General features: G+C 41.3%; 2 protein-coding genes across 6 annotated transcripts in view; one reads left to right on the top strand and one right to left on the bottom strand.

Moving 5' to 3' along the window:
* The window catches only part of Kif24 (kinesin family member 24), a 62,293-nt gene extending 60,108 nt beyond the window's left edge, over positions 1-2,185 (bottom strand). Inside the window, exon 1 of the mRNA XM_046457133.2 lies at positions 1,953-2,185. The gene's annotated coding sequence lies outside the window, so the exon portion shown is untranslated. The remainder of the gene's footprint in view (positions 1-1,952) is intronic.
* A 115-nt stretch (positions 2,186-2,300) lies between these two features.
* Nudt2 (nudix hydrolase 2) lies at positions 2,301-16,803 on the top strand. 5 transcript variants are annotated; one of them, XM_046457470.2, is made up of 4 exons: positions 2,344-2,452; positions 9,348-9,447; positions 13,523-13,663; positions 16,219-16,803. In XM_046457470.2, exons 3-4 carry the CDS (start codon positions 13,537-13,539, stop codon positions 16,533-16,535), a joined length of 444 nt encoding a protein of 147 aa, XP_046313426.1. In that variant the 5' UTR covers positions 2,344-2,452; positions 9,348-9,447; positions 13,523-13,536; the 3' UTR covers positions 16,536-16,803. The 5 variants fall into 5 exon arrangements, with proteins under 5 accessions (XP_046313429.1, XP_046313426.1, XP_046313428.1 ...); XM_046457472.2 differs by lacking the exon at positions 2,344-2,452 and adding an exon at positions 5,378-5,459; XM_046457471.2 differs by lacking the exon at positions 2,344-2,452 and adding an exon at positions 5,499-5,683.
* The last annotated feature ends 8,882 nt before the right edge of the window (positions 16,804-25,685 follow it).

Here is a 25,685-nt window from a genome sequence, read left to right as displayed (position 1 = left end):
ATCTTTAAAAATTACTGGGCCAATTCAGTGAATGTGCTGCAGGGGGTGGGCAAAAATGGAAGGAAGGAAATTATTTAGGGAGCAAAAAAAAAAAAAAAAAGAAAAGAAAATGATGGTGACTTAGATGTTTGCTTCCAAAGATTACAAGGAGGGCTGGGACTATAGCTCAGTGGTAGAGCGCTTGCCTAGCATGTGTGAGGCACTGGGTTCGATTCTCAGCACCACATATAAAGAATATAGGTCCATCAACAACTAAAAATATTTTTAAAAAAGATTACATAGAATAATGCAAATTAAGTGCTACATTCAGTATATGATAAAAACTCAACAATATATGGTATCCATTGTAATTCACTTATAATCAAATGGAAAAGTTGTCTTGTTGAACAGGACACAAACACCAAAACCCCTGAGACAGTAACTCAGAAAGTTTACAGTGACCATGACACTCAAAGTATAACAAGTAAAACTTATATAACTCTTTATTTTTTATTTTTCCCTCAAAAAGGTATGAGATCTTGTTATACTGCATAGGCAGGCCTCAAACTCTTGTGATCCTTTGACCTCAGCCTCCCAAGTAACTGGGACTAAAGGCACATGTCACAGCACATGGCTCTATCACTCATTTAGCAAAACTTCCTGAAGTCTACTCTTCACAAATTATAAATTTCATTAATTTTCATTAACAAATCATTAATTTTCATTAACAACATAAAAGTTTTTAATGAAATGCTATCTGGGTGGCATATTTATATGCTATACTAAGAAAAATGTAATATTTATACAAAGCCCTTGTAATTCTCACAAGATAAATGCTCTATAAATGGTAGTGACTACTTTTAGCTGCTAAAAGAAATCAGGATGGTCTTTGGAAGGCCAGGAGTGTGAGAGATAATTGATAGAGTCACATGAGTTCTAATCTAATTCAGCCCTTAGATTTTTCTTTTTTTATATAATACCTTTATATTATTTTTGTGTGGTGCTGAGGATCGAACCAAGTGCTTCACAAGTGCTTCCCTCTAAGCCACAACCCCAGCCCAACCCTTCGATTTTTCCAGTTAAAAAAAGCAAGGTCTGAAGGGGTAAATGACTTGCAAAGCCATCTACAGTGAATGAGATAAAGACAGAACCAAAACCAAGTTCTTAATCCCCAATCCAGTTTCCACTGGATTCCATCTTACAGATCTGCAGTTTAGTTACGGGGTAGTGTTTCAAACTTAGAATTCTAAGAGGGTAGTAAGAACATAACTACTATAACCTGGCTTTTTCAATCCTTTTATTAAAGTCACCAATGATGTATGAGAATAATGAGCAAGGAGACTGAATACTGAATCAGCAATGAGAATGAATTAGGTTATGAGCTAACAACGAAACAGTCTTGGTAATGCAATTCTATCATGGACACCTCTTGAATGGATAAGATAGGTGCCAACTGCACTGCTACGTGCATTGAAGTAGACCACCACAAAGCCTCTCTATAGAAGAATAAAAACTTAAAGGGGAATCCGACCTATATGTGATGAATTAAATTCAATGGAACAAACATTTCCTGAAAATAGACTACATGTAAAACATGTGAAAAAGCTTGCCTTACCTCAAAGATTTCAAAAAATTTATGAGAGGAGGACACTGGGATTAACGAAGTACACAAATAACCTAAAGCCAAATAAACCGAACCAAAGAAGGGTTCCCTCCTGGGTATGGGTTCAAAGGCAGGAGGAATGTGCAACTCAGAAAGACGTCATGAGAGAGGTGGTGTTCAAGATCATTGCTAAAGAAAAAGTAGAAATATGGGGATGAAAGGAAGAGTGGGTAAACGTTCAGAAGAACCAAGAGGAACTAACTCCCAGTTCCCTCATAAATGCTCAGCGGCCGTCAGGCGCACCCTCTCCACAGGGCAGGCGCCACGGCTCCCGACAAGCCTCTCCGCCCCGATTCCCCAATTCTCTCACCGTGGGGGCTTCCTGACGCCTGGTCAGTCAGCCCTATCTCAGGACAGGAGAAAAAGATGCCGTCTTCTGAGAACTCCAAGGCTAGCGACCTGAGCGTCTGGTCACCCGCCAACCTCCAGAGGCAGCCAGGCCGCATCCCCATGGCAACGCCGCCAAACGCCAGTTCGAACGCCCGCGCTGACACCCGCTTACCCGCAGGCCCGCACGGTCCACCAATGGGCAGTCAGGAAACCCGTTGTCGCTCACTGCCTTCTCCTCTAGAAAACCAATCGGAAACCTAAGAAAACAGCGGGCGTAACGCCCAATTTCCGTCCTTTGACCAATCAGCCCGCCTGCACATAGATCTCGCGACATTTCCAGTGAGACCCGCCTTAAAGGAGGACCACAGCTCCTTTTACCCAATACTGTAGAGCTACCGAATTATGATGGAGCTGTCTTGATTGGCCAGTGTACTTCCGGCCTCTGTTGAAGGCCCACTTCCTGCCTCTCTTTTGCTTCGGGTGAGTAACCCTGGGGGTTTAATTCTCCATAGTGTAACTGGGTCTTGGAGCGATGGGTATCAGCCGCTGAGTAACCTCATGTCGCTGCCGGGTCAAAAGTGGACACGGCCTTCTTCGAGCCGGCGGGCGTAGGGAGGCCAGACCTCAACCGCTCGCAGGGCCTCAGTTTACCTGTTTGCACCGGTGGAAGGGAGGGCTAGTGGCCTGTGAGCCTATTTTGCCAGCATGCAAAAAAGGGGTAAATGATCAGAATCTCAAAGACAGGCGAGGTCCGGGTTTTCCTTCCAGTACCAGGGACTCAATTTCACTTTGTTGTCATCCGTTAAACCTCGCCTGCTTTCAAATGAGATTTTATATTGTAATTACTTCGTTTTATGAATGAAAAATATCGTGGTCATGTAAGCAGAAGTGGAGAAAGTCAGTCAAGCCATAGTAGTGGTGCACGAGTGTAATCCAGCCATTCTGGAGGCTGAGGTAGGAGGATGTAAGCTCAGGGGCAATTTAGGAGACCCTGTCTGAAAATGAAAAAAAGAAAAATTGGGGGTGGGGTGGCACTGGGGGTGTACCTCAGTAGTAGAGTGTTTGCCTAGCATGGGGGAAGCCCCAGGTTCAATTACAGTACTCCCAAAACAACAAAACAAACAAAAAATAAGAGAGTTCCACTACCTGAAGAAAACAAAAATAACCGCGGTGGTGGTGGTGGTGGGGGGAGTCGTGAACAGCTTAAAATAAACTGAATGAAATCCAAATATCAATTTTTTTTTTCTTTTTCGAGGTGCTGGGGATTAAACCCAGGGCCTTGTTCATGCAAGGCAAGCACTCCATCAACTGAACTATATCTCCAGCCCTTCAAATATCAATTTAAAAACACTAAAATGGAAGCAGAGGTTAAGTGCTATAATGTTGGGCCGGCCCGGTGACACACACCTATAATCCCAGATACTAGACAGGCTAAAGCAGAAGGATCACAAGTTCTAAGGCAGCCTCAGCAATTTTAGTGAGACAGTGTCTCAAAATAAAACGGACCGGGAATATAGCTCAGTGACAGAGTTACCTGCCTAATATGCACTCAGTCCTGGGTTGGATCCCCAGTACCACACTAAAAAGAAAACACAAGGAAAGTGCAATGATGTTGGGAGTCGGGCATACCTGCTTTTGAATGACTACCCAGGTATCTCTGAGCTATAGTTTCTATTTTATCAAAATATTTGGATTTCATTGAAAATGGCAATAAAGCCTCAGTGGGTTGTGGCAAAGATTAAGTGAAATAAAGAAGGTAAAGCATTTGGCACAATGCCTGGCCAGACGTAACTATTCAAAAAATGGTAGTTGTTATCCTTCCAATAATTACAAAAAAAAGATGGGAGCCCAAGTGCACCTCTGTAATCCCAGCCACTAGGGAGACTGAGACAGTAGAATAGTTAAGTTTGAGGCCCCTCTCTGCAACCTAGCAAGACCCTATCTCAAAAATAAATCAATAAAATTAAAAACTGGGGATGCAGCTCAGTGGTAGAGATTCCCCTGGGTTTAATTCCCAGTACCAAAGGGATGGGGGGATATTTAGTAATTGAGTACTCAGTTTAGTTCAAAATTAAGCAGTTAAGCAAATAAGGTAATTCTTACTAATAAGTAAACAAATCCATTCTTTTTTTGGCGGGGGAGCTACTGGGGGGTTGAACTTGGGGGCACTCGACCATTGAGCCACATCCCCAGCCCTATTTTATATTTTATTTATAGACAGGGTCTCACTGATTGCTTAGCTGCTTAGTGCCTCACCAGTGCTGAGGCTAGCTTTGAACTTGTGATCCTCGTATCACAGCCTCTTATCACAACCTCCCTAGCCACTGGGATTAGAGGCATGTGCCACTGCACCCAGCACAAATCCATTCTTTAAAATAAATCTTTTCTTTGTATCTATATTAAAGAAATTTTTTTCTTGTTGGTTCTTACCCAAAAAGAGTAACATAGTGTATAACAGCTGTTTTACAGAAAATGTGAAAATCCATTTCTCAGTGATCCAAGGCTGAGTGTGCCATTAAAACAGAAGTTTTTAGCTTGATGTTTTACAATACAGGATTAAGAGTGATAGTCACCTAAACCAAACACCTCTTTCCCTTTCCTTTGGATTTATATTTAAATCTCTTTCCCTTAGACAATGAAACATTTTTTTTCAATTTTACTTGAAATATCTCTTCAGTTTATCCTCTTTTTTTTCCTTCTCACAGCCTCTACCTTAACTGGACTGTTGAAGTAGGTTCATAATTGGCTGGTCTCTTTGCCTCCAGGCTTTCTTTCTAATGTTTTTCACTTTGCTTGCTGTGAGAATATCTTTATAAAGTGTCAATCTGACCAAATTACAGCCCTGCCTAAAACCATTGAAAGACCTCATTGCCTACAGAATATAAGCTAAGCTATCAATGGAATATCTGTGTTTAAGGGTCTTTACACACACTCCTTCCTTTACCTGGAGTGCCCCTTGCCTCCACCTTTATTCTGCTGGTAAACTGGCCATCTTGAAATCCTTATGGGGTATACTTCTTGGACCTAAAGATCCTTCTTTGCTATCTTTTCAACTTATACCTTATGATGCACAAAACACACTGACATGTCTGTCTGAATGCCTTCTACTTTAGGCTTAAACCTCTAGCAAATCTGGGTTTTGTAGTATTCAGCTTCATATCTACTCCTCAGTCCTGTCACACTGCCTGTGGCATATGACATGTTCAATAGACATTAGATGAGTGAAGGAATCCCTTCAGGCTCTAATACTGTAACTCCCCAAATTTGCTTTCTAGAATTGAACAGCAGATGGCACTAATAGGCCACTTAACAAATATCTAGAAAAATTTTTGTCCCAACCTTGTCTGACTTTGGCTTCGTCCTAGAAGCCAATATGCTATTACAGGTGAAATCTCCTGTTTCCTCCCTCAGCCAGATAGCAAAGATCGCAAAATGACTCAGCAGTTTATTCTCTGAGAAGAAGGAAGTGGTAGATGTCCAGAAAAAGGTACAGTTGAAGGAATATTTTCTTTGTTTAAATTTATTCATGTAGTTAGGGATTTTTCTTTTTAAGAGAGAACTTTATTGATGGATGGGATATTATTATTGTCCATTCAAAAAGAGAAGAAGGAAACTGGTGAACTACAGAGAAAGCAGTTATGTGGAAAATGAGGAAAAGCTGAATAATCTCATGGGTTGCTTGTAAGCTGGCAGTTGGCCTTCCTCCCCAAAGTGAGTGGCCTAGACTAATTTTTCGGATATCAGGGCCTTAAGTTAGATGTTTATATGCTTGTCTGAGGCTAACATGAAGGGTGTTCCCAGTACTTGGTGCTTTTGAATACCAAAGCTATTGGGTATGACTTTGAACATGTGGTTTTAGGTTCCTACTTCCCAGAAAAGAGCAATAGAGGCATAGAAACCCTTCCCTGACGGGCATTTTTAGGGCTCTTTTTTTTTTTTTTTTTAAGATTCACCTACTTTCTCTGAGGTTATACTTCATTTTTATTGTATGAATAGATAATGAACATACATTGGGTTGTTTTAAGTTTGAGACTATTATGAATTATACTGTTAAGAACATTGTGTTTCAAGTAAATACATAGACATGTTTATTTAGGGTAGATATTCAAGAGTGAAACTTCTAAATCAAAAGATAATGTGTCTTTACTAGGTAATGCAAAATGATTTTTCAGATTTACACTCCCATAATTGTGCATGAAAATTCCCATCACTCCACATTCTCATTAACATGTAATCGTCAGATTTTTAATTTCTGTCAATCTAATGAGTACACAGTGATATTTTCTTCTGAGTTCAATTTGTATTTTCCAACTGAGTGCAGTGACGTGTGCCGTAATCCCAGCTGTTCTGAAGGCTAAGGCAGAAGGATCACAAGTTTCAGGCCAACCTCCACAACTTAGGTGTGAGACCCTCTCATACGGTTTCCGTTGTTTACCCGTGACAAGTCCTTGCTTTCCCCAATGTTGACGAGTCCTTGCTTTCCCCAGTGTTGAAGTATAACACCAGAGAAGCACGCCAGGCAAGGTCAGAATAGAAATTAGAAGTTTATTAAAGGACAGCAGAAAAGACTTCTCCCGGAGGAAGAAGGGGACCCAAGAAGTGGAATCCCTTTTAGGGCTCTTAAGCTACACTTTCCCCTCCAGAGTCTTTTGGGACACCAGGACCTTTGTTTACTGCTTCACCCACCTTCAGCCTGTTTCATGGAAAAGATTACAACTAGGCATCTTAAGCAACCTCCAGATGAATAGAGATTAAAGTTCAGAAATTTTCAAAACTGGAAGTGATTTTTATAATCATTTGTATGTCCTCTGTCAGGGCTTTTTGTGCCCTAAGCCCTATTCTTTCTTGGCAAGCAGAGTAGTTTAAAGGGGATGGGAGAAAAATACAGACTGGAGTTAGATTTATTTGGATTAAAATTTATTTACAGGGCAGCTATTTCCTTGGGCAAGTATTTAACCTTTCTTAATATCTCAGTTTCCTCTTTTTTTTTTTTTTTTTAAAGAATTTTTTTTAATATTTATTTTTTAGTTTTCGGCGGACACAACATCTTTGTTTGTATGTGGTGCAGAGGATCGAACCCGGGCCGCACGCATGCCAGGCGAGCGCGCTACCGCTTGAGCCACATCCCCAGCCCTCAGTTTCCTCTTAAAGAGATAATAATGCTTGTCTTGAAGGGTTGTCTTGGGCATTAGAAATGATAATTGTCAAAAACCTTGTACAGTAGGCACAGTGGCACACGCCTTTATGATCCCAGCAGCTCGGGATGCTGAGACAGGGGGATAGGGAGTTCAAAGCCAGCTTCAGCAAAAGCAAGGTGCTAAGCGACCCAGTAAGACCCTGTCTCCAAATAAAATACAAAATAGGGTTGGGGATGTGGCTCAGTAGTTAAGTGCCCCTGAGTTCAATCCCTGATACAAACAAACACCTTGTATAGTGTAGCTGACACAGTATTGATGCTTACTTGACAACGTGGTAGCATGAAACACTATACAAGGGCTTTTAAGACTATGGAAAGCAAATCAGGAGGAGGATTTGGGGAGCTCTTTCTATCTAAAGTCATATTAGTGGGGCTAGAGTGTAGCTCAGTGGTAGAGTGCTTGCCTAGTGTGCACAAGGCCCAGAGTTTGATCCCCAGCACCGCTAAATGAATAAATAAAGGTATACTTCTAAGGGCTTTTGGAGTTGAACTATGCTTACAAGAGCACTCTAATTAATTTGATGGAAACATTGGAACACATCAGCTTAGCCATTTATTTGTAAATTCTTTTTTGGCACCTAGGTTTCAAACCTCCTAGGCTGTGAGTGAATTGCATGTATAGATCAAGCCAAGAGCACTTTTCCTTAGCTTCTGGAACCTTCTGATGACATTGAGGGATTTTTTTTTTTTTCTTCAGATTTTTTCTAACCACCTCAGGCGCTCTGCCACTTTTCTGAAGTGTGAATTGCCTGCTGTCAGCCTGGAGTTCTCACCTCTGCAATCCTGGCTGCAGGCATATTTGCATATTGGATGCTATGTTCTTTAACCCCCTGAGGTTTGAATGGGCTTGGAGTCTGTGTGTGAAAGCTGGCTCCTTTCCAACCCCTGGACAGTTTCAGTTCTCTGGTCTCCAGAAAAACAGAAAACCCCCCAACAATAGCGCCATTGACTTTTATGTAAATGGTACTCTTCTGGAAGACACTGGGCTATTTCCCAGGGCCCCAGAACATACTCAAACATTTGTTTGAGTGGGAGGTGGGGAGAAAGTTCTGTTGAGTCAATGAACATCTGTTGAGATCTGCTATGCTGAGTCCCAGTGAAACAGAGCTCAGTCTGGCTCTTCCTTGCCAGAGGAAGATTTGCCAACATAGATTTACCATACTAGGTGTGCATGCTTATGAATGCTTTGTACTGTGTCACTTTAGCTAAGTAGGAACTACATGTCCCAGGAGTCCTTTCCTGTTTGGTTCCAGGTCAGTATTGAACACAAAATTTTGTGCAAGATTTGGAAAACTGAGAGGCTGAGGAAGGAGGATCATAATTTGAAGTCTAACCTGTGCAACTTACCAAGACCCTGTCTCAATTAAAAAAAATAAATAAAGGGGCTGGGGATGTGGCTCAGCCGTAGAGTGCTCACCTGGCACGTGCGGGGTCCCGGGTTCAATCCTCAGCACCACATAAAAATAAAAAATAAAGATATTGTGTCCACCTGCAACTAAAAAATAAATATTTTTTTAAAATAAAAATAAAAAGGACTAGGGATGTAGCTCAGTGGTAGAGCACCCTTGGATTTGATCCTTAGTACTGGAGGTGGGGGTTACATTTAGAATACCATGAGAGAGGGATATTAAAGATGTAGAATAGGGAAAGGTCCCAAATCTATGAAGATTTGGAAAGCTGAAGTGAAGTGGCAATCAGTACACTAAAGGACAGATCTGGGTATCAGGCACAGGGGCTGTGCATACACTTTAACACTGATCTGCTGGTTCACCTTGCTGGCAAAAGACATATCCAAGCCTGCAGCTTTCTCAGCACCTATGGAATGTCCCCCTTCATCTCCTCTGAATCCTGGGTCACATGTGCATTCAGCTTTGAGGCAAGGGGGTCCAACTTCTGCAGGTCATCTGTGTCACTGAACTTAGAGACAGTATCAAGTTTCAGTTTGTCCTGATGAATTCCAGTTGTCCTCATGGATCAAAATTTGTTTTCACAAATTCCAGTTTGTCCTTTCTCCTCTACTTCACATCATCTTTCTTCCCAACTGTTGGTATCACCTATAGAGACTTCAGGCCCACAACAGATGCAAGTTAAGTAGTTGCATGGATTTCTCTACCAGTTTCCAAAATTGTTACAAGGAATAATTCTTATAATAAATTCTTAATTTTCCGTTACTCATAGCTCTGCTTCTCTGACTGAACTCTATAGTAAAAGTTTGTCGAGTAATTAGAAACCAGAAGGCTTCACAGGTGAAAGTAACATTTGAGCTGCTTCAGAAGGGGTAAGTAAGAGTTTGTATGTATGGCCTGTGTGGGGATGGAGAAATTCCAGCAAACATCTGACTTGAGCCAAGTAATAGAAAAGGGCAGTGAGGAATTCTCCCTTTAGAAGGATTGTATTCTCTGTGTGTCCAAAGCATAGGTGAAGAGTGAACATCTGATCCAAGGTCTTTGGGTCCCATTTAGATGAACATTTGGCCAGTCTGCTTCTTAGTTGTGATCACCCCTATATGCTGGTATCCACCAAGATGCATCTTGCTAGGCTGTACCTTGTTGCTCTACCTCCACTACTTAGCACATAGGAAAATATTGGCCTGCTTCCACATGGCCACTCAAGGCCTATTTATTTTGTCTCCCATGCAGGCATATTTATGTTACGTTATCATATTGTACTGAAGGTGGTAGTGGTATGGAGAAGTATTATGGGGCTTTCTGTCCCAGGCAAGGTACTGCACCCTCTAGTCTTGGATCCCTAAACTTATCTATGGGCTCCAACATTCATTTTGTGGGATTGTACCTAAGGCAACAGTTAGGTATGTTACATATCTCACTTTCTAATACTCTGAGTATCTGTAGGAGAGGCATTGGATCAGTCAGCTGTTTCACCCTCAACTATGAACCAGTAATTTGAAATCTTTTTTCATCTGTTCTGAAGTAACAGTAACTTCCAGCTTCTGGAGTGGGAAAGTTCTCAACATAAATAAGGAGTCCAGAAAAATAGAACACAATGTTTAACAAAAGCCTATTGCCACTTAACATATGAATTTTTAACTCAAAAAATTTCATTATTCATACTATTCTGAACCATACTATTTTTACTTAATATGTCTGAATTTCTTTTCTCATAAGCAGCACATTTGGTTCTAACACATTTTAAGAAATGCCTTCACAATATTCTATCTTATAAATATACTTTATTTCATGATCCCCATATTGGTGTATATTTGTTTCTGCCTTTCTTTTTGATACTGCAGATAAGTTGGGAGTATGTACCCTTCCTTATCTATACATCTTAAATATGTATTTCTGTGAGAGCACCTAAAAATGGCATTGCTAGGTCTAAGGAAATGTGTATTTTATATATATAAATGTATGTATATGTGTGTATATATAATATTTTTAGTTGTAGATGGACCCAATAACTTTATTTTTTTATGTGGTACTGAGAAGTGAACCCAGTGCCTCACATGTGTTAGGCAAGCACTCTACCACTGACCCACAATCTTAGCCCTGTATTTATATTTTGATTGTTATTCTAAAACCACCCTACTAAAGATATATGCCAATTTATTCTTCCTTCAAAAGCATGTGATAATAGCTAGGGGGGATGGTGTATGCCTGTAATCCCAGGGACTTGGGAGGCTGAGACAGGAGAATCACAAGTTTAAGGCCAACCTCAGCAATTTAGCAAGGCCCTAAGCAACTTAGCAAGACCTTGTCTCAAAATAAAATATAGTAAGCAGCTGGGTGTAGTGGTGCATGTCTGTAATCCCAGCAGCTCTGGAGGCTGAAACAGAAGGATCACAAGTTCAAAACCAGCCTCAGCAAAAGTTAGGTGCTAAGCACCTCAGTGAGACCCTGTCTCTAAATAAAGTACAAAATAGGACTAGGGATGTGGTTCAGTGGTCGAGTACCCTTGAGTATAATAAGGGCTGTGGATGTGGTTCCACAATAAAGGGGCCTGGGTTTAATCAACTGGTACCAAAAAAAAAAAAAAAAAAGCATATGAAAACATAGACGATTTCAAAATCCCCTTTGACTTTTTTTTCAATCCTTAAAAACCCCTTTGGGGAGGGGCAGAGATTTAGCTAAGTGGTAGAACACTTGCCTAGTGTGCCAAAAGACCTGGGTTAAATTCCTGGCACTAAGAGGAGAAAGGTTTGGAAAGGTGTATTATGGTTCTTTGGTAAGAAACTGATCTTTCCTAAGATAACATTACCATCTATTAGCAATCCTAAGGATTGCCCTAGAACAGGTTTCAGTTTGGATCTGATTTTTAGTATGCCTTTGACAGCCTCTTAATTGAGCACCAAAAAGAGGGCCAAGAATAGCCACTCCTACTCCATAAGACCTCCCTGAGCATCAGCTCCTTCTCCCACCCTGTTGACATGAAATGAGCCTTATCCATCTTAGGCCACTCTCCCAGACCTTCACTGCATTTGAGACATGTAGCTTTCTTTCAGTTCTGCCATCCCACCTTGAGATTATTCTTGCTGTTCCCTCCCCCTGGAACACACTCTCTCCCCTCCTTCCCTCTGTTGATTTATCTTTGATTCATCCTTTGCTCCTCAAACATCCCTTTCAGGGAGCCTTCCATGATCTTTCATACAAGGTCAGGTTACCCATTATTCATTATTCCTTTGTAGTACGTACATTATTGGCAGGTTTTTTAAAATTAGCTTATTTGATTAAATTCTGCCTCTCCCATGTGATGATTAATTATCTAATGACAAAGGCAGTTTATAGGTGCCTAGTATAGTTGAGTCTCAGTATCCAGGGGTTCCATATCCACAGATTCAAACAACCACAGATCAAAAATATTTTTTTCAAAATTGTGTCTCTTGAACACGGACTCTTTTTCATTAAATTTTTTTTAGTTGTTGATTGGCCTTTATTTATTTACTTATATGTGGTACTGAGAATCAAACCCAGTGCCTCACACATGCTAGGCAAACACTCTACCACTGAGCCACAACCCCAGCCCTTTCTTGTCATTATTAACTAAACAATAAAATATAACAATAATTTACCTAGCATTTATACTGTATTTGGTATTATAAGTAATCTAGAGATGATCTGAAGTATTCAAAGGGACCTGAATGCACTTGCCTAGCATGCTGGAGGCTCTGGATTTAATCCCTAACACCATAAAGTAAAAATTAATTAACTAAATACATTTTAAAAATAAAATATGCAGAGGATATTCAGAGGTTATATGCAAATACCAGGCCATTTTATATAAGGAACTTGAACATTTGTGGAGTTTGGTATTCCTAGGGGTCCTGGAACCAACCTCCCTTCAATACCAGGGGATGACTGTACATAGTTGGTGCTCAGTATAGGTTAAGTGAATGAGTAACATAAATTTTTTTTTAGCAGGGTCTTATATAAAAGATCTTCAACTGGGCCTGGTGGCGCACGCCTGTAATCCCAGTGGCTCAGGAGGCGGAGGCAGGATGAACAGGAGTTCAAAGCCAACCTTAGCAATAAGTGAGGTGCTAAGCAACTCAGTGAGACTCTGTCTCTAAATAAAATACAAACTAGGGCTGGGGTGTGGCTCAGTGATCAAATGCCCCTGAGTTCAATCCCCGATACCGACCCTCCAACAACAACAAAAAAAGATCTTCATTATTTTTTGTTACTTTGATTATATGTGTCCTCTCAGATCATGAATTTTCTATTCACTTGTACAGATCTTTTTACTTTTCTCCCTTTCTTTCTTTTTTGTTATTTTTTTACTTTTTTTTTTTTTTTGGTACTGGGGATTGAACTCAGCGGCTGGGGATATAGCTCAGTTGGTAGAATGCTTGCCTTACATGCACAAGGCCTTGGGTTCTAATCCCCAGCACCACAAAAAAAAAAAAAAAAAAGAAAGAAAAAATAACAAGAAGTTTTTTTCGTACACCAAGCTACCTGTTTTAGGTGACCCCTCTGAATCATCAGACTACACTTTTGGGGTCCCTGTGTTGCAGGGGCTCAGAATATATGTGAAGGAAATGGGATTGTGGGTTTGATGATACTTGCATCTTTCACATTCCCATTCTCTCTCTTGTTTCAGTGGGTTTACTAAGAATCTTTAGACTCACAAATACACACAAGCCTTGTATTTTATAGGGAGACCTAGAAGACTAGAAGTAGAGGCTACATTGATTTAGGATAGTTGCCGGATCCTGCAGTTAACACACAAAGGTCTGTCCCTAATTTCTGAATTTCCATCATTGGCCCTTGGCATGCTGCCTTCTCTAGGTTATAAGATCACTTGTTAGTGTGTTACTCTCCAGCACCACGGTGCCACCTTCAAGTTTGGATCTTCCTGTTTTGTATAACTTCCAAATGTCCTATATTTTCTTCATTAAGTTCTTAGATAAACCATGGCCCTGAGAGCATGTGGCTTGATCATCTTCCGAAGACGCCTTATTCCCAAGGTGGACAACGATTCAATTGAATTTCTACTGCTGCAGGCATCAAATGGCATTCATCACTGGACTCCTCCCAAAGGTGTGAAGCCAGAGGGGCTGGCTTTTAGGGAAATGCCAAGTGTTGCTCTTGTTTCCCAGTGACTGTACAGCAGGAACTGGTGGGATAGGCAGAAGGCCTTGATCCTTTCTATGTACAAGGTCTGCAGGCCAAAGCAAAGCTGAAAATAGAATTCTGTGGTTGCATTCCAGGGCAGAAGCAGCATCTGGTTTTTTTGTATCATTCACCAGATCTCCAGATTCTGTGGTGAATGATGGTGTAGGAGAAAACCATCATCGGACTGGGAATTATGGGTGTTGGGAGTTGAGTCATGACTGGGCTATGTGCCCACCTCTCTAGGCTTTTGAATTTTTCATCTGTCAAAGAAGGAAGGGGTTGACTAGAAAATCCCAAGTTTTCTTTTAGCCCTGTATTGGATTTCATTTGATCAGGTTCCTTTGACTACTTGTTCAGTGTCCCATTCACTAGGTTTTTCTTTTGAACTAAACATCCGGAGTGTTTTTTAACGTAGCTATGTTTTGAGTTAGAAGCACAGAGAAGGTGGGTTCCCTGATCATGCATTCTTCTGCGGTCTCTGACAGAAGTGGAAGAGTAAGGGAAACAGAGGGCCCTTCTTAAACCAGGAGGTTTTGAAGATCGGAGACCTTGGGATTGCAATTTGATCAACCCCCTATGCCCTGGGTCCATCATTCAGCACCCAGGGTAGAGTGGTCAGTTCTCTAGCAGGCTGAACAGTGAAGACTAGTGGTCCGGGGTCTTCAGCCAGGCCAAGATCTGTTTGTAAGCTGGCTGTATTTCATCCACTAGCATTCCTGATCTCACTTCTAAGAGTAAGAGAGATTTCCTCAGATGATCCCAAAAAATAAGCCATTCTGTGTAGGGAGAAAGAGGGGAAAAAAGCCATTAGAATGGTCCAAGTGGGCAGGAACAGACTTGTTTGGGCCCCTATGGGGATGAGAAGCCCTGAGTGAATGGCTCCCAGACAAGATAACAGGGAGTGAGATGGGGAGGGGTGGACAAGGATCTAGGGTTGGAAGGAAATGATAACAGAAAATAAAATTTTGCACATTTGTGTTGTACCGGGAAGAAACAAGGTGGAAAAAATAAGTGTCATAAATACTATGAATAGGAATATTCACACTTATCTTCCGATCACCTAGTCACACTGCATGATCCCCTCATTAAAGGACGTCAGCAGCTCTCCTAGTCATTTCCTGCCTGGACTTGGGGAGAAGTTACCCTGTTATCATTAAATATCATTGAATTCTGGAAGGAATGTGCTCAGAAACTCGCACACACTTGAGGGGAGACAGGGAATCCTAAATATGTGTCACTAATCAGCATCCTTCCATTTTACTCCCTCAGTGTATTAGCTATCTGTCTTTATGTACACTATAGGAGGTGCTATGCAGAGAAAATGTCCCACAGCCATAAGCTAAAAAGGGTTCTTCAAGTGCCAAGTTCCTGATTTTCTGTGCAGCAGCAACTGACTGTGAGCATTGTATGTGGACCCCTGGGAAAGGGAAGTACTAGGGTATAACTCCAAACCAAGAGGGTAACAACTAAAGAGTTTCTGCTTCCCCTGAGCTCCAGGAGGCTCCTCGGCAACTTGCCACAACCATGAGTAGACAGGTTACCAGAATACTCCCTGATATTTCTGGGCCCCTCAGGGCAAGCTGAGAATTTGTGGAAAAAGCCTAGGCATAAAGCTGAGGGCCACTCTGGTCTGCAGAGCCTCAAATTCTCCTACAACAGTTTCTTGGCAGCTGTCTTCTGGAATTTCAGTCTTGCCAACAAATTTTCTTAGAACTGGCTCTCAACTTGTGCTTAGTCTAAGTTTCCATCAGGACTTTCCCTATGAAACCGAAATCTGGCCTTGTTCAGTAAGAAAGATGAAAACAATTTGGAAAAAAGCTTTATGGCTACTTGGAAACAGCTGTTGGTGTAGCATTTCAGGGTTTTGAGTCGGTCTGTTGGCCCTGGAACTTAAGGGTCCAACTATAGATAGTGTTATGTCCTCATTGGATTGTAGGTGAAGTATCACCCTGCCAAAAAGGGACTGCTCCTCAGAAATTGCTTAAAGGTCTCTAAGGGAAAAGTCTCTAAGAGCACAGGAGATAGAAAACTGAGAAGAACTATCTTGCTTACCATCCAGAAGCAGTATTCTAAGCCTGATTTGCCAAACATAGTTTGTTTTGCTGTCTTCAGAGAAAATGGAGTGGGAAGGAAGAATTCCTTAGATCTCAAGAGCCAGGCACTACCTACCTTGTACTCCTTCCCAGGCACATCAGGATATTACCAATCATTTTTTAAAAATATTTTTTAGTTGTCAATGGACCTTTATTTTAGTTATTTATATATGGTTCTGAGAATCGAACCCAGTGCCTCATGCATGCTAGGCAAGCACTCTACCGCTAGGCTACAACCCCAGCCCAAGATATTTCCAATCTTTAGACTTCTTTTAGCCCAGAAACTCCTAGAAAAATCACCTAATACCCTATCTTCAAGACATCAAGCCTGGAAAAATCTATCTTTAGGTACTACTGAAAATTCCCTCCTCCTTTTCTCTTAACCAGGCCATGTGGACCCAGGAGAGAATGACTTGGAGACAGCCCTAAGGGAGACTCGGGAGGAAGCAGGAATAGAAGCTCACCAGCTGACCATCGTTGAGGGGTTCAGAAAGGAGCTCAATTATGTTGCGTGGCAGAAGCCTAAAACAGTTATTTACTGGCTGGCAGAAGTGAAGGACTACGATGTGGAGATCCGCCTCTCCAATGAACACCAAGCCTACCGCTGGCTGGGGCTGGATGAAGCCTGCCAGTTGGCTGAGTTCAAGGAGATGAAGGCAGCACTCCAAGAAGGACACCATTTTCTTTGCTCCACAGTGGCCTAAGCTGACCAGAGCAGTCATTTGCTTCCAAAGGATTCTTGAGGGCTGTTGGAAATTAACCCTGCCCTTTGGTCCAGGGAAAGATATGCGGGTCTTTGGCTTGTTACAGACAAGAGCAGAAAGGTTACTGAAGTCAGTTTAGGATTGTCAGATGAGAACAAGTAAGAAAATTAGCTGAGTGAAAAGACAAAGTAGTTAAAAAAAAAAAAAAACAGTAAGTGCATTCTTTTACTTTATAAATAAACCTCAAGTAGCTTATCTGTCCTTCTAACCTATGTGTTTATTTCTTGGACTCTTGGCATTGGTGAGGAGAAGAAAGCTAAAGTGAATCAGAGCTCTGACCTTAACCAGAAGAAATCCCATGACCATACACTCTACCCTAGAAAAGCTAAGGGCCAGGGAATCAGAATGGGAGAAACCCAGCACTGCTAGGGTGGCTCTTCTACCTCTAACTAGGCATCCCACCCCTGCCAGTGTTCCTGGGTCTGTGCTGTAGTCAGGATTTCTAAGCAAGTAAGACTCGGAGCACAGAAATTTAGTTTGTTCTGTTCACTGGTGTGTCTCCACCACCACAACCATACACACACATGCTGACATCACTGCACACATATCTTATATGTACTCAGTAAATATAATTAGATACCCAAGGAACTTTGGCTCCCCACAACAGAAAGGGACAGGCAACCCTGGAATACAGGCCCATGACACACTCCGACCTCCCAATCCACTCTTGCCTTGCCAGGTAATGAGCCTTGTCAACATGACGTAGGGTCACCAAGAATGAGGCAATCCCAGTCTCGAGTTCTGCTTGGCTTCCCAGCAGCCATATCATTACACCTGTGCATCCCTCTCCTGCAGCTGCCTTTCCCACCTCCAGCAAACTTTATCATTCCCACCCCCAACTACTCCGTTTCCACATAACTCCAGTGTAAGACCCAGAGGTGCAAGAGTTGGGTCTCAGCCTTCTTTTCCCTTGCTACTAGGGCTCAAAGAATGTAGGGGCAGGTGTTAGGTCTTATAGCTCTTCCAGAAGCTGTTAGCAGCTGGGTTCATGTGGATTTTATTACAGCATTGTTGTCCAATGTAGTGAAGAAGACTAGAAGGGAAGGGGCATTGGCAAAGGTCAACCTGGATTACCAGAGTCAAGAACAGTCACCCCAAAGGAAGGAAAGAGGAGTCCCTTAGGTCTTAAGCAGGCTTCCAGATGTTTCCAGTCACTGGTTCCTGCAGACAGGGCAAAAGTATTAGTGAACAGAATCTTGGAGGACAGCCAAGGACCTAAATGGTTTTGTTCCTCACCCTTCTGAGCAGCAGTCTCCAAAGGAGGCCTGCTGCAGGAAGTTTTTGGAGCTTAATGTTCTCTTCCAGGCCAACAGGGACCACATCCCACTGATTTAATAAATGCCTGCTGGGCAGTGGTGCCAAACCACAGACAAGCTGCCTCCTAACAAGGCTGGCCAGCTCTGTGCTCTCAGAATGAGAGGCTGTGGAATCTCAAAAAACTAAAACCTCATACATCAAAGTTGGAAGGGAACTGGAAAATTACCTGATTTTGCTGCTCATTTTTATTGCTGGGGAAATTAAGATTTATAAAGGTAAATGGTAAATTGGAGGCTGAGGCAGGAGGACTGCTAGTTCAAGACCAGCCTGAGTGATTTAGCAAAAAAAAAAAAAAAAATGCACTTAATTAAATTTTTAATTTAAATTTTATTAAAAAATAAGAAGAGCTGGGGATATAACTCAGTGGTAGAGTGCTTGCCTAGCATATGCGAGATCCTGGATTTAATACTCCCAGTACTACAAAAAAAAAAAAAAAAAAAAAGATCCTGGTAGTTGCCTAAAAGCAGGGGTTTTTAGAGATTGAGATGTCAGAGGGAAGACTGCTTTAGAATATCTTGCATGGCTTTGGAGTCGTGTACTTTAGTGAATGGGTCTACCATAACTTGTATTATGTGGAGGGTGGGTATGGGCGATTGAATCCAGGAGCACCTAACCGCTGAGCTACATCCCCATATCTTTTTATTTTTTTATTTTGAGACAGGGTCTCAAATAATTGACAAGTAAGCCAGGTGTGGTGACACACACCTGTAATCCCAGCAGCTCAGGAGGCTAAGGCAGGAGGATCGCAAGTTCAAAGCCACCCTCAGCAACTTAGCAAGATTCTGTCTCTAAAATTAAAAAGGGCTGAAGGTGTGACTTAGGGTTGAGCATCCCAGGGTTCCAATCCCAGTACCAAAAGAAAAGAAAGAAAAAAAAATGTTATGAGAAGTGGATAAGGTGAGGACAGAATGGAACTAAGATTGGAATGTGGTAGTGAATAGGCTTTCCCCTCATCATCACTTTGCTTTTGGTCACCCAGGCTTGTTTGATTTGAATTTAGAGACCCCCAAAAGCATCTCAAAGTCCACCTCACTTGCCCCCGCCATACTCTCTCATTTGGTAGAGCCCTACTCTGTTGATGCTGCACTTTGGAGTAGGCCAGGCCTCAGACCTCTGCAGAGTTGTCCCAGCTCAGGAGATACTTACATGATGAAAGTTTTCTTCCAGAGGATGGGACAGGTTGAAAGGAAACTGCCACAGGACTGATCACAGAGACATACCAAGGACGAAGCAAATTTATTGTCAGGAACTTGACAAGTGCCTCGCACAGAGAGAAAAACAGCAACTCCCCTTGAGCATTAATTTTTATAAGCCAGAGTCATGGCCGCACATTAAGGGTGGGTTTAGCTTTGTGATTGAAGGTGAAGAGTGCAGGTGGAGAGCAGGCTTTCAAAACCTTTTTTTTTTTTTTGGTAATACTGGGGGTATTGAATCCAGGATCTCACATATGCTAGAGGGTCAGGAGGGGCAAGTACACTTCATAAAGTGTCACCAGGTTCTCAAAATTGACTCCTTCTATACACACTCAGGAAATAGGTTAACGTCTGCTGCATAGTTTAAAGACATTGTGGTCAGGTCGCAGCTGTGTGGGGGTGTCAGCTTCTATGTGAGTGGGCTCTTTTAGGAAGGGGGCCAACTTTGCACAGAGTGAGATGTCTGAGCAGAATGGGGTCAGCCTGACTTAACTTTCAAATCAGCCCGTAGTTCTGCCAACACAGGTCAGCACTGATCAGAAATGGGAGGAGTCCCTTGCTCCAGCCCCTCTGAGGGAAAGTGCTCCTGGGATTCCAATCAGTTTGCCATCCTTTGGCTCTCAGAGTTTCAGAGTTCTAAAGCCCAATCCCTCCCAGGCTTTGTGTGTAGAGTTTAAGTGGGTTATATGACCAGGGCAAAGAGATTGCTGATCTGGTCATCCTTCTACTCCACAAGGATCTCCCTAAGGGCAACCTTAAGGAATAAGGTGCTGAAAGAGGGTTCTGTTCTGTCCTGAGCTTGGGCAGAAAGTAGAACCACTCATTTCTTCCTACAGGTATCAGAAGGAAAATGCCAGTCCTTCCTAAGGTCTCAGTAGAGGTTGACTTGGGAAAGGATCCTAGACAGAGCCACAGTTTGGGAAGCAGGAACCTCTGGCTTGAGTTGCCCCTATTTAAACATTTTATTTATCATTTCTGTGTCTCCTGAAGTCCTGACTCTTTCAAAAATCTTTCCCAGGATTTTCAGAAATTTCTGATTTCCATTCCCCTGATGTCTACTTGCCCTTCTTCAAAACTTATCTTGTACCTTAGAGAGTTGCTCGTTGATTTTTTTTTTTTTTTGTACTAGGGATTGAACCCAGAAATGCTTTATCACTGAGCCAGATCCCCAGCCCTTTTTAAAAATTTTATTTTGAGATATGGTCTCACTAAGTTGCTTGGGACCTACATTGCCAATACTGACCTTGAATCCTCCTGCCTCAGCCTCCTGAGTCACTGGGATTAAAGGTGTGCACCACTGTGCTCAGCTGCTTCATTGTTTTTTTGTTTTACTATTTTATTTATTTATTTTCTTGCTGTAATGGGGATTGAACCCAAGATTTTGTGCATGCTAGTCAAGTGCTCTACTATTGAGCTACATTCTCAGTTATTTTTATTATTTATTTGTTTGTTTGTTTGTTTATTTATTTACTTATTGGTACCAGGGATTGAACACATGGGCTGATTTCACTTAAACACTGAGCCACATCCCCAGCCATTTTTAAATTTTTATTTTGAGGAAGGAACTAGCTAAATTGTTTCGAGCTCACTAAGTTGCAGAGGTTGGCTTTGAACTTTTGGTCCTCCTGCTTCAGCCTCCTGGATTGCTGGGATTATAGGCATGTTCCAACAAACAATGACTTTTAAAACATTTTATTTCTATTTACTGCATATGTAATTAAAAGGTATATTTTGAAAAAATACTCTTGTCCCTCTGAAGAAAAAAAAACTGGTTTGGGTATGAGCAGAAGATGTTCAAAGGCTAGAAAAGTTCATTGTGAGTAGATATTATTTTTAACAGGACCTAAATTACAAAAGGGGGAAGACAGGAGAAAAGGGGCCAAAAAGAATATGCAGGTCATAGTTATTCCTTCCCCCTGTTAGACCAAGTCCTGGGCAGAAACAAACAATGGGTAAAGTATGTTGACTATAAATGTAAAATAATTTCAGGTGACAAAGTTCACCCAGAACTAGAATTCTGTTCTTCTGTTTATTCTGTAAGGCTTTAAAAAATTCAATATAATTCATATATAATAAAATTCACCCTTTAAAAGAGTATAATTCAGTGGGTTTTAGTTTATTCACAAGGTTATACAATTATCACCATCACAATATAATTCTAAAAGATTCTCAACACCCAAAAAATAAATTACCATATCCATTAGCAATTATTCTCATTCCACTTCCTTCCAAACCCATCAGTCATTAGTTACCATTATCTTACTTTCTATGAAATCTGGATATTTCATATAAATGGAATCATACAGTATGTGACTTTTTGTGTCAGGTTTTTTTCACTTATCATAATGTTCTCAAGGTTCATCCATATTGTAATATGTGTCATTACCACATTCCATTTTTATTGTTATAACAGTTTTGTTGAAATATAATTCATATACCATATAAAATTTATTTTTTAAATTTAATTTAGGGGTTTTTGGTAGTGGGGATTGAACCCAGGAGCACTCTACCACTGAGCTACATTCCCAGCCCTTTTTATTTTTTTATTTTGAGACAGTCTCACTGAGTTACTTCACTAAGTTGACAGGCCTCACTAAGTTGCTGAGGCTGCCCTCAAACTAGCAATCCTCCTGCCTCAACCTCTTGCAGCATGCACCGCCACACCCAGCTTGACAGTGTCTTTTAAAGCACAGAAGTTTTAAATTTTGATGTTAAAATGGTCTGGTTTTGTTGTTTGGATTGAACCCACCCATGGCCTTGTGCTTGGCAAGTGCTCTACCGCTGAGTTACATCCCCAGCCCTTTGGCCTATTTTATTTCCTTTTGTTGTTTTGTCCTGAGGTGAGGCTGAACATCATGGTGGCGGGAACATGTGGAAAGGTGGATGCTCAGCTCATGTGCACTCAGGAAGTAGAGAGAGAGAGAGACAAGAGATAAGGTATAGTCCCCAAAAAGCATGCCCCCAGAGACCTACTTTCTCCAGCCATGGCCCACTTGCCTACAGTTTTCACCTCTGCCGCAGTTTGGCTGGGCACAATCAGGAGCCACTTGTCAAAAGAAACTAACTTTATTTTTAGAACCACACAGGGCAAACAAAACAGCCTCTCAGGAAAAACCCTCAGAGCCTCAACTGCCACCACTGGCTTCCCACAAGCCTCTCTCTCCAACACAAGCTTCTCTCCACCTCCCACAATCCTCCTGCTCTTGAGGCGGATTGGCTGGGTCACATGGGCGGAGCCAAAAAAGTCCCCCAATGAGCAGCTCCGTGGTCTGAAAGGGCAGGGAAACAGCCCAATGAGCATCACCGCAGAGGAGCCAATCAGCTAGATGTTGCTGGGGCCGCTGTGAGCCAATCATCAGCCGGCAGCTGGAAGTTTGCTGGGGCCCCTTCGGCTGTGGCTCTCAACACACCTCCTTCTAAAAGTCCATTTAAATTATTAATCCATCAAATTATGAGGTGAGAGCTCTCATGATTCAATCACTTCCCAAAAGTCCCACCTGTGGACATTGCTGCATTGGGGATCAAGTCTTCAACACATGGGGCTGAAGATATAGCTCAGTTGGTTGAGTGCTTGCCTTGCAAGCACAGGGCCCTGGGTTTAATCCCCAGTACCAAAAACAAACAAACAAACAAAAAAACCATTTGGGGGAACATTTTACATTCAAACCATAACATCTAATTTTTTTAATATTTATTTTTTAGTTGTAGTTGAGCACAATGCCTTTATTTTATTTATTTATTTTTTTATGTGGTGCTGAGGATCGAACCCAGTGCCTCATGCGTGCTAGGCAAGTGCTCTACCACTGAGCCACAACTCCAGCCTAACATCTAGTTTTTTTGAGGTAGAAGATTAGACTATGATTTAGGATTTTTCTTATTTTTCTTTACTTTGATTTTTTTTTGCAAGAATACAATACATTATTATTAACCACAGTCATCATGTTGAAATAGATTCCCAGGAATTTTTTCATCCTAATTGAAACCTTTTGCCCTTTTACCAACGTGTCCTCATCCTTCACTTATCCCATTATCAGCCTCTAGCAACCACAATTCTACTCTGCTTCTGAATTTGACTTTAATTTTTTTTCTTTAATATTTATTTATTTGTAGACAAACAGTATATTTATTTTTATGTGGTGCTGAGGATTAAACCCAGTGCCTCACATTCGAGGCAAGCACTCTACCACAGCCCCGACGTTTAAAATTTTTATATATAAATATAATATGTTGTTTGTCTTTGTGTGCCTGAATATTTCACTTAGCATAATGTCTTCTGGGTTCATTCATGTCACAAATGATAGGATTCTCTTATTTTTAAAGGCTAATGGATATTTTTAAAGGCTAAAGGATATTCCTTTGTGTATGTGTGTGTGTGTGTGTGTGTGTTCTTTATCCATTTATCTATTGTGTTAGTCAGCCATGTAGCTGTGACCAAAATACCTGACCAGAACAACTTACAGGAGGAAAAATTTATTTTGGGCTCACAGTTTCAGAGGTTCAGTCCATGATGAGGCTATTCTATTACTTTGGGCCTCAGGGGATAGAATACCATGGCAGGAGGGTGGTAATGGAGGAAACTGCTCACCTCTTAGCAGCCAGAAAACACAGAGAGGAAGGGGAAAGGGCCTCAGGGAAGATGAACCCTCCAGGGCATGCTCTGGTATTCCAGCTCCATCAACTATGCCCCATCCTCCTACAGTTACCATTCAAATTAGGATGGACTGATTTGGTTACAGCTTTCATAATCTAATAATTTTATCTCTGAATATTCTCCAGCATTAACACAGGAGCTTTTGGAAGACACCTTATATCCAAACCAAAACATCTGTCAATGCACATTTAGATTGATTCCAAATCTTAGCTCTTATGAATAATGCTTCAATGAACATGGCAGTGTAGCCTTGCAGCCTTGACATACTGATTTTATTCCCTTTAGATATATACCCACAAGCAAGGTTGCTGAATCTTTTGGTAGTTCTATTTTTAGTTCTTGGAACCTCCATACTGTTTTGCACAATGTCTCCTTTCTTAGTACAGCTATAAGATTATAGCTGTAAATCTCTCTCAAGTACTGGTTTTAGCATATTTTCATTTTAATTCATCTCAAAATATTTTCTAATTTCTCTTGCAATTTTAATTGATTGATACTAGGGATTGAACCCAGAAGTGCTTAACCTTTGAATCACATTCCCAGCCCCCCCCCTTTTAATATTTCTTTTAGTTATGCATGGACATAATATCTTTATTTTGTTCATTTATTTTTATGTGGTGCTGAGGGTAAAACCCAGTGCCTCACATGTGAGAGGCAACTCCTCTGCCTACTGAGTCACAATCTCATTTTGAGAGAGGATCTTGTTAAGTTGCTTAGGGCCTCACTAAGTCTCACAAAATTGCTGAGGCAGGTCTCAAACTTGCAATCCTCCTGCTTTGGTCTCTTTGAGTTGCTAAGGTTACAGGCACATGCCACCATGCCCAACTGTCCTATGCATTATTAAAAGCCAATATTGTTGTATTATGTGCACAAATATGTAACAACAAATCCCACCATTATTTACAACTTCAATTCTCCAATTTAAAAAATGTGGAACAAAATGTAGGTATTGAAGCTGTGCATTGTAGCACATGATATAATCCCAATTACTCGAGAGACTGAGGCAAGAGGATTGCAAGTTACAGATCAGTTTCAGCAATTTAGTGAGACCCTCTCTCAAAATAAAATAAAACAAACTGGGGATGTAGCTCAGTGGTAGAATGCTTCCTAGCATGTTTGAGGCCCTGGGTTGGATCCTGAACACACACACACACACATACACAGGTGCGGACGCACACACAAAATGTGTAATGAAGTCTCTAGCTTTTTTGGTTGACTTGTTTGGTTGACAGTTTTTGCTCCATATGTTTTAGAGCTTTTTTGTTTCACCCAACTTTATGCTAAACAAGAACAAGACTAAATCATAATTGATAATAATTGAAGTTCATTAAAAAATGTCACATTGAAAGTTGGTCTTGGTGCTGTGTACCTGTAGTCCCAGCTACTACGGAGGTTGATGCAAGACAATCATGAGTTCAAGGCCAGTTTGGACAACACAGGCAAAATAGTGAAACCCTGTCACACACACACACACAAAATAGTGAAACCCTGTCACCAAAAAATAGTGTGTCAAATCATATATGTGCTTATCTTGCTTAAAATCTTGTTTATCAGGCTGAGGGTGTAGCTCAGTGGTAGAGCACTTGTGTAACATGCACAAAGCCATCTCCAGCATCACAAAACCAAACCAAACCCTTACTTATCATTATATATCAATTTTTTATTTTAGTTTTTATACACAAATTTTTAATAGGAAATAATTTATTTTGTGCTTTTGATTTTCCTGGGAAACATACAAAAACCACAAGTAAGTCTAATAAAATTTTAATATAAACTCAAAGCCTCTCTTCTTCTGAACAAGGGCCATAAAGTCCTAGTCTGACTTTTGTGTCATGCCTGGAGAATGTGGGGCCCATCCAGAATTATTAGTGATGAGAATTAGGGAACCAGGGTGGAGTCCAGGATGGTTATGCCTGAGAAGCTCAGAGG

Source organism: Marmota monax, unplaced genomic scaffold (assembly GCF_021218885.2).
Source record: "Marmota monax isolate L192 unplaced genomic scaffold, Marmota_monax_Labrador192_F-V1.1 WCK01_AAM20220418_F8-fsc00069, whole genome shotgun sequence".
NCBI lineage: Eukaryota > Metazoa > Chordata > Mammalia > Rodentia > Sciuridae > Marmota > Marmota monax.
This window is presented reverse-complemented; position numbering and strand designations above follow the sequence as displayed.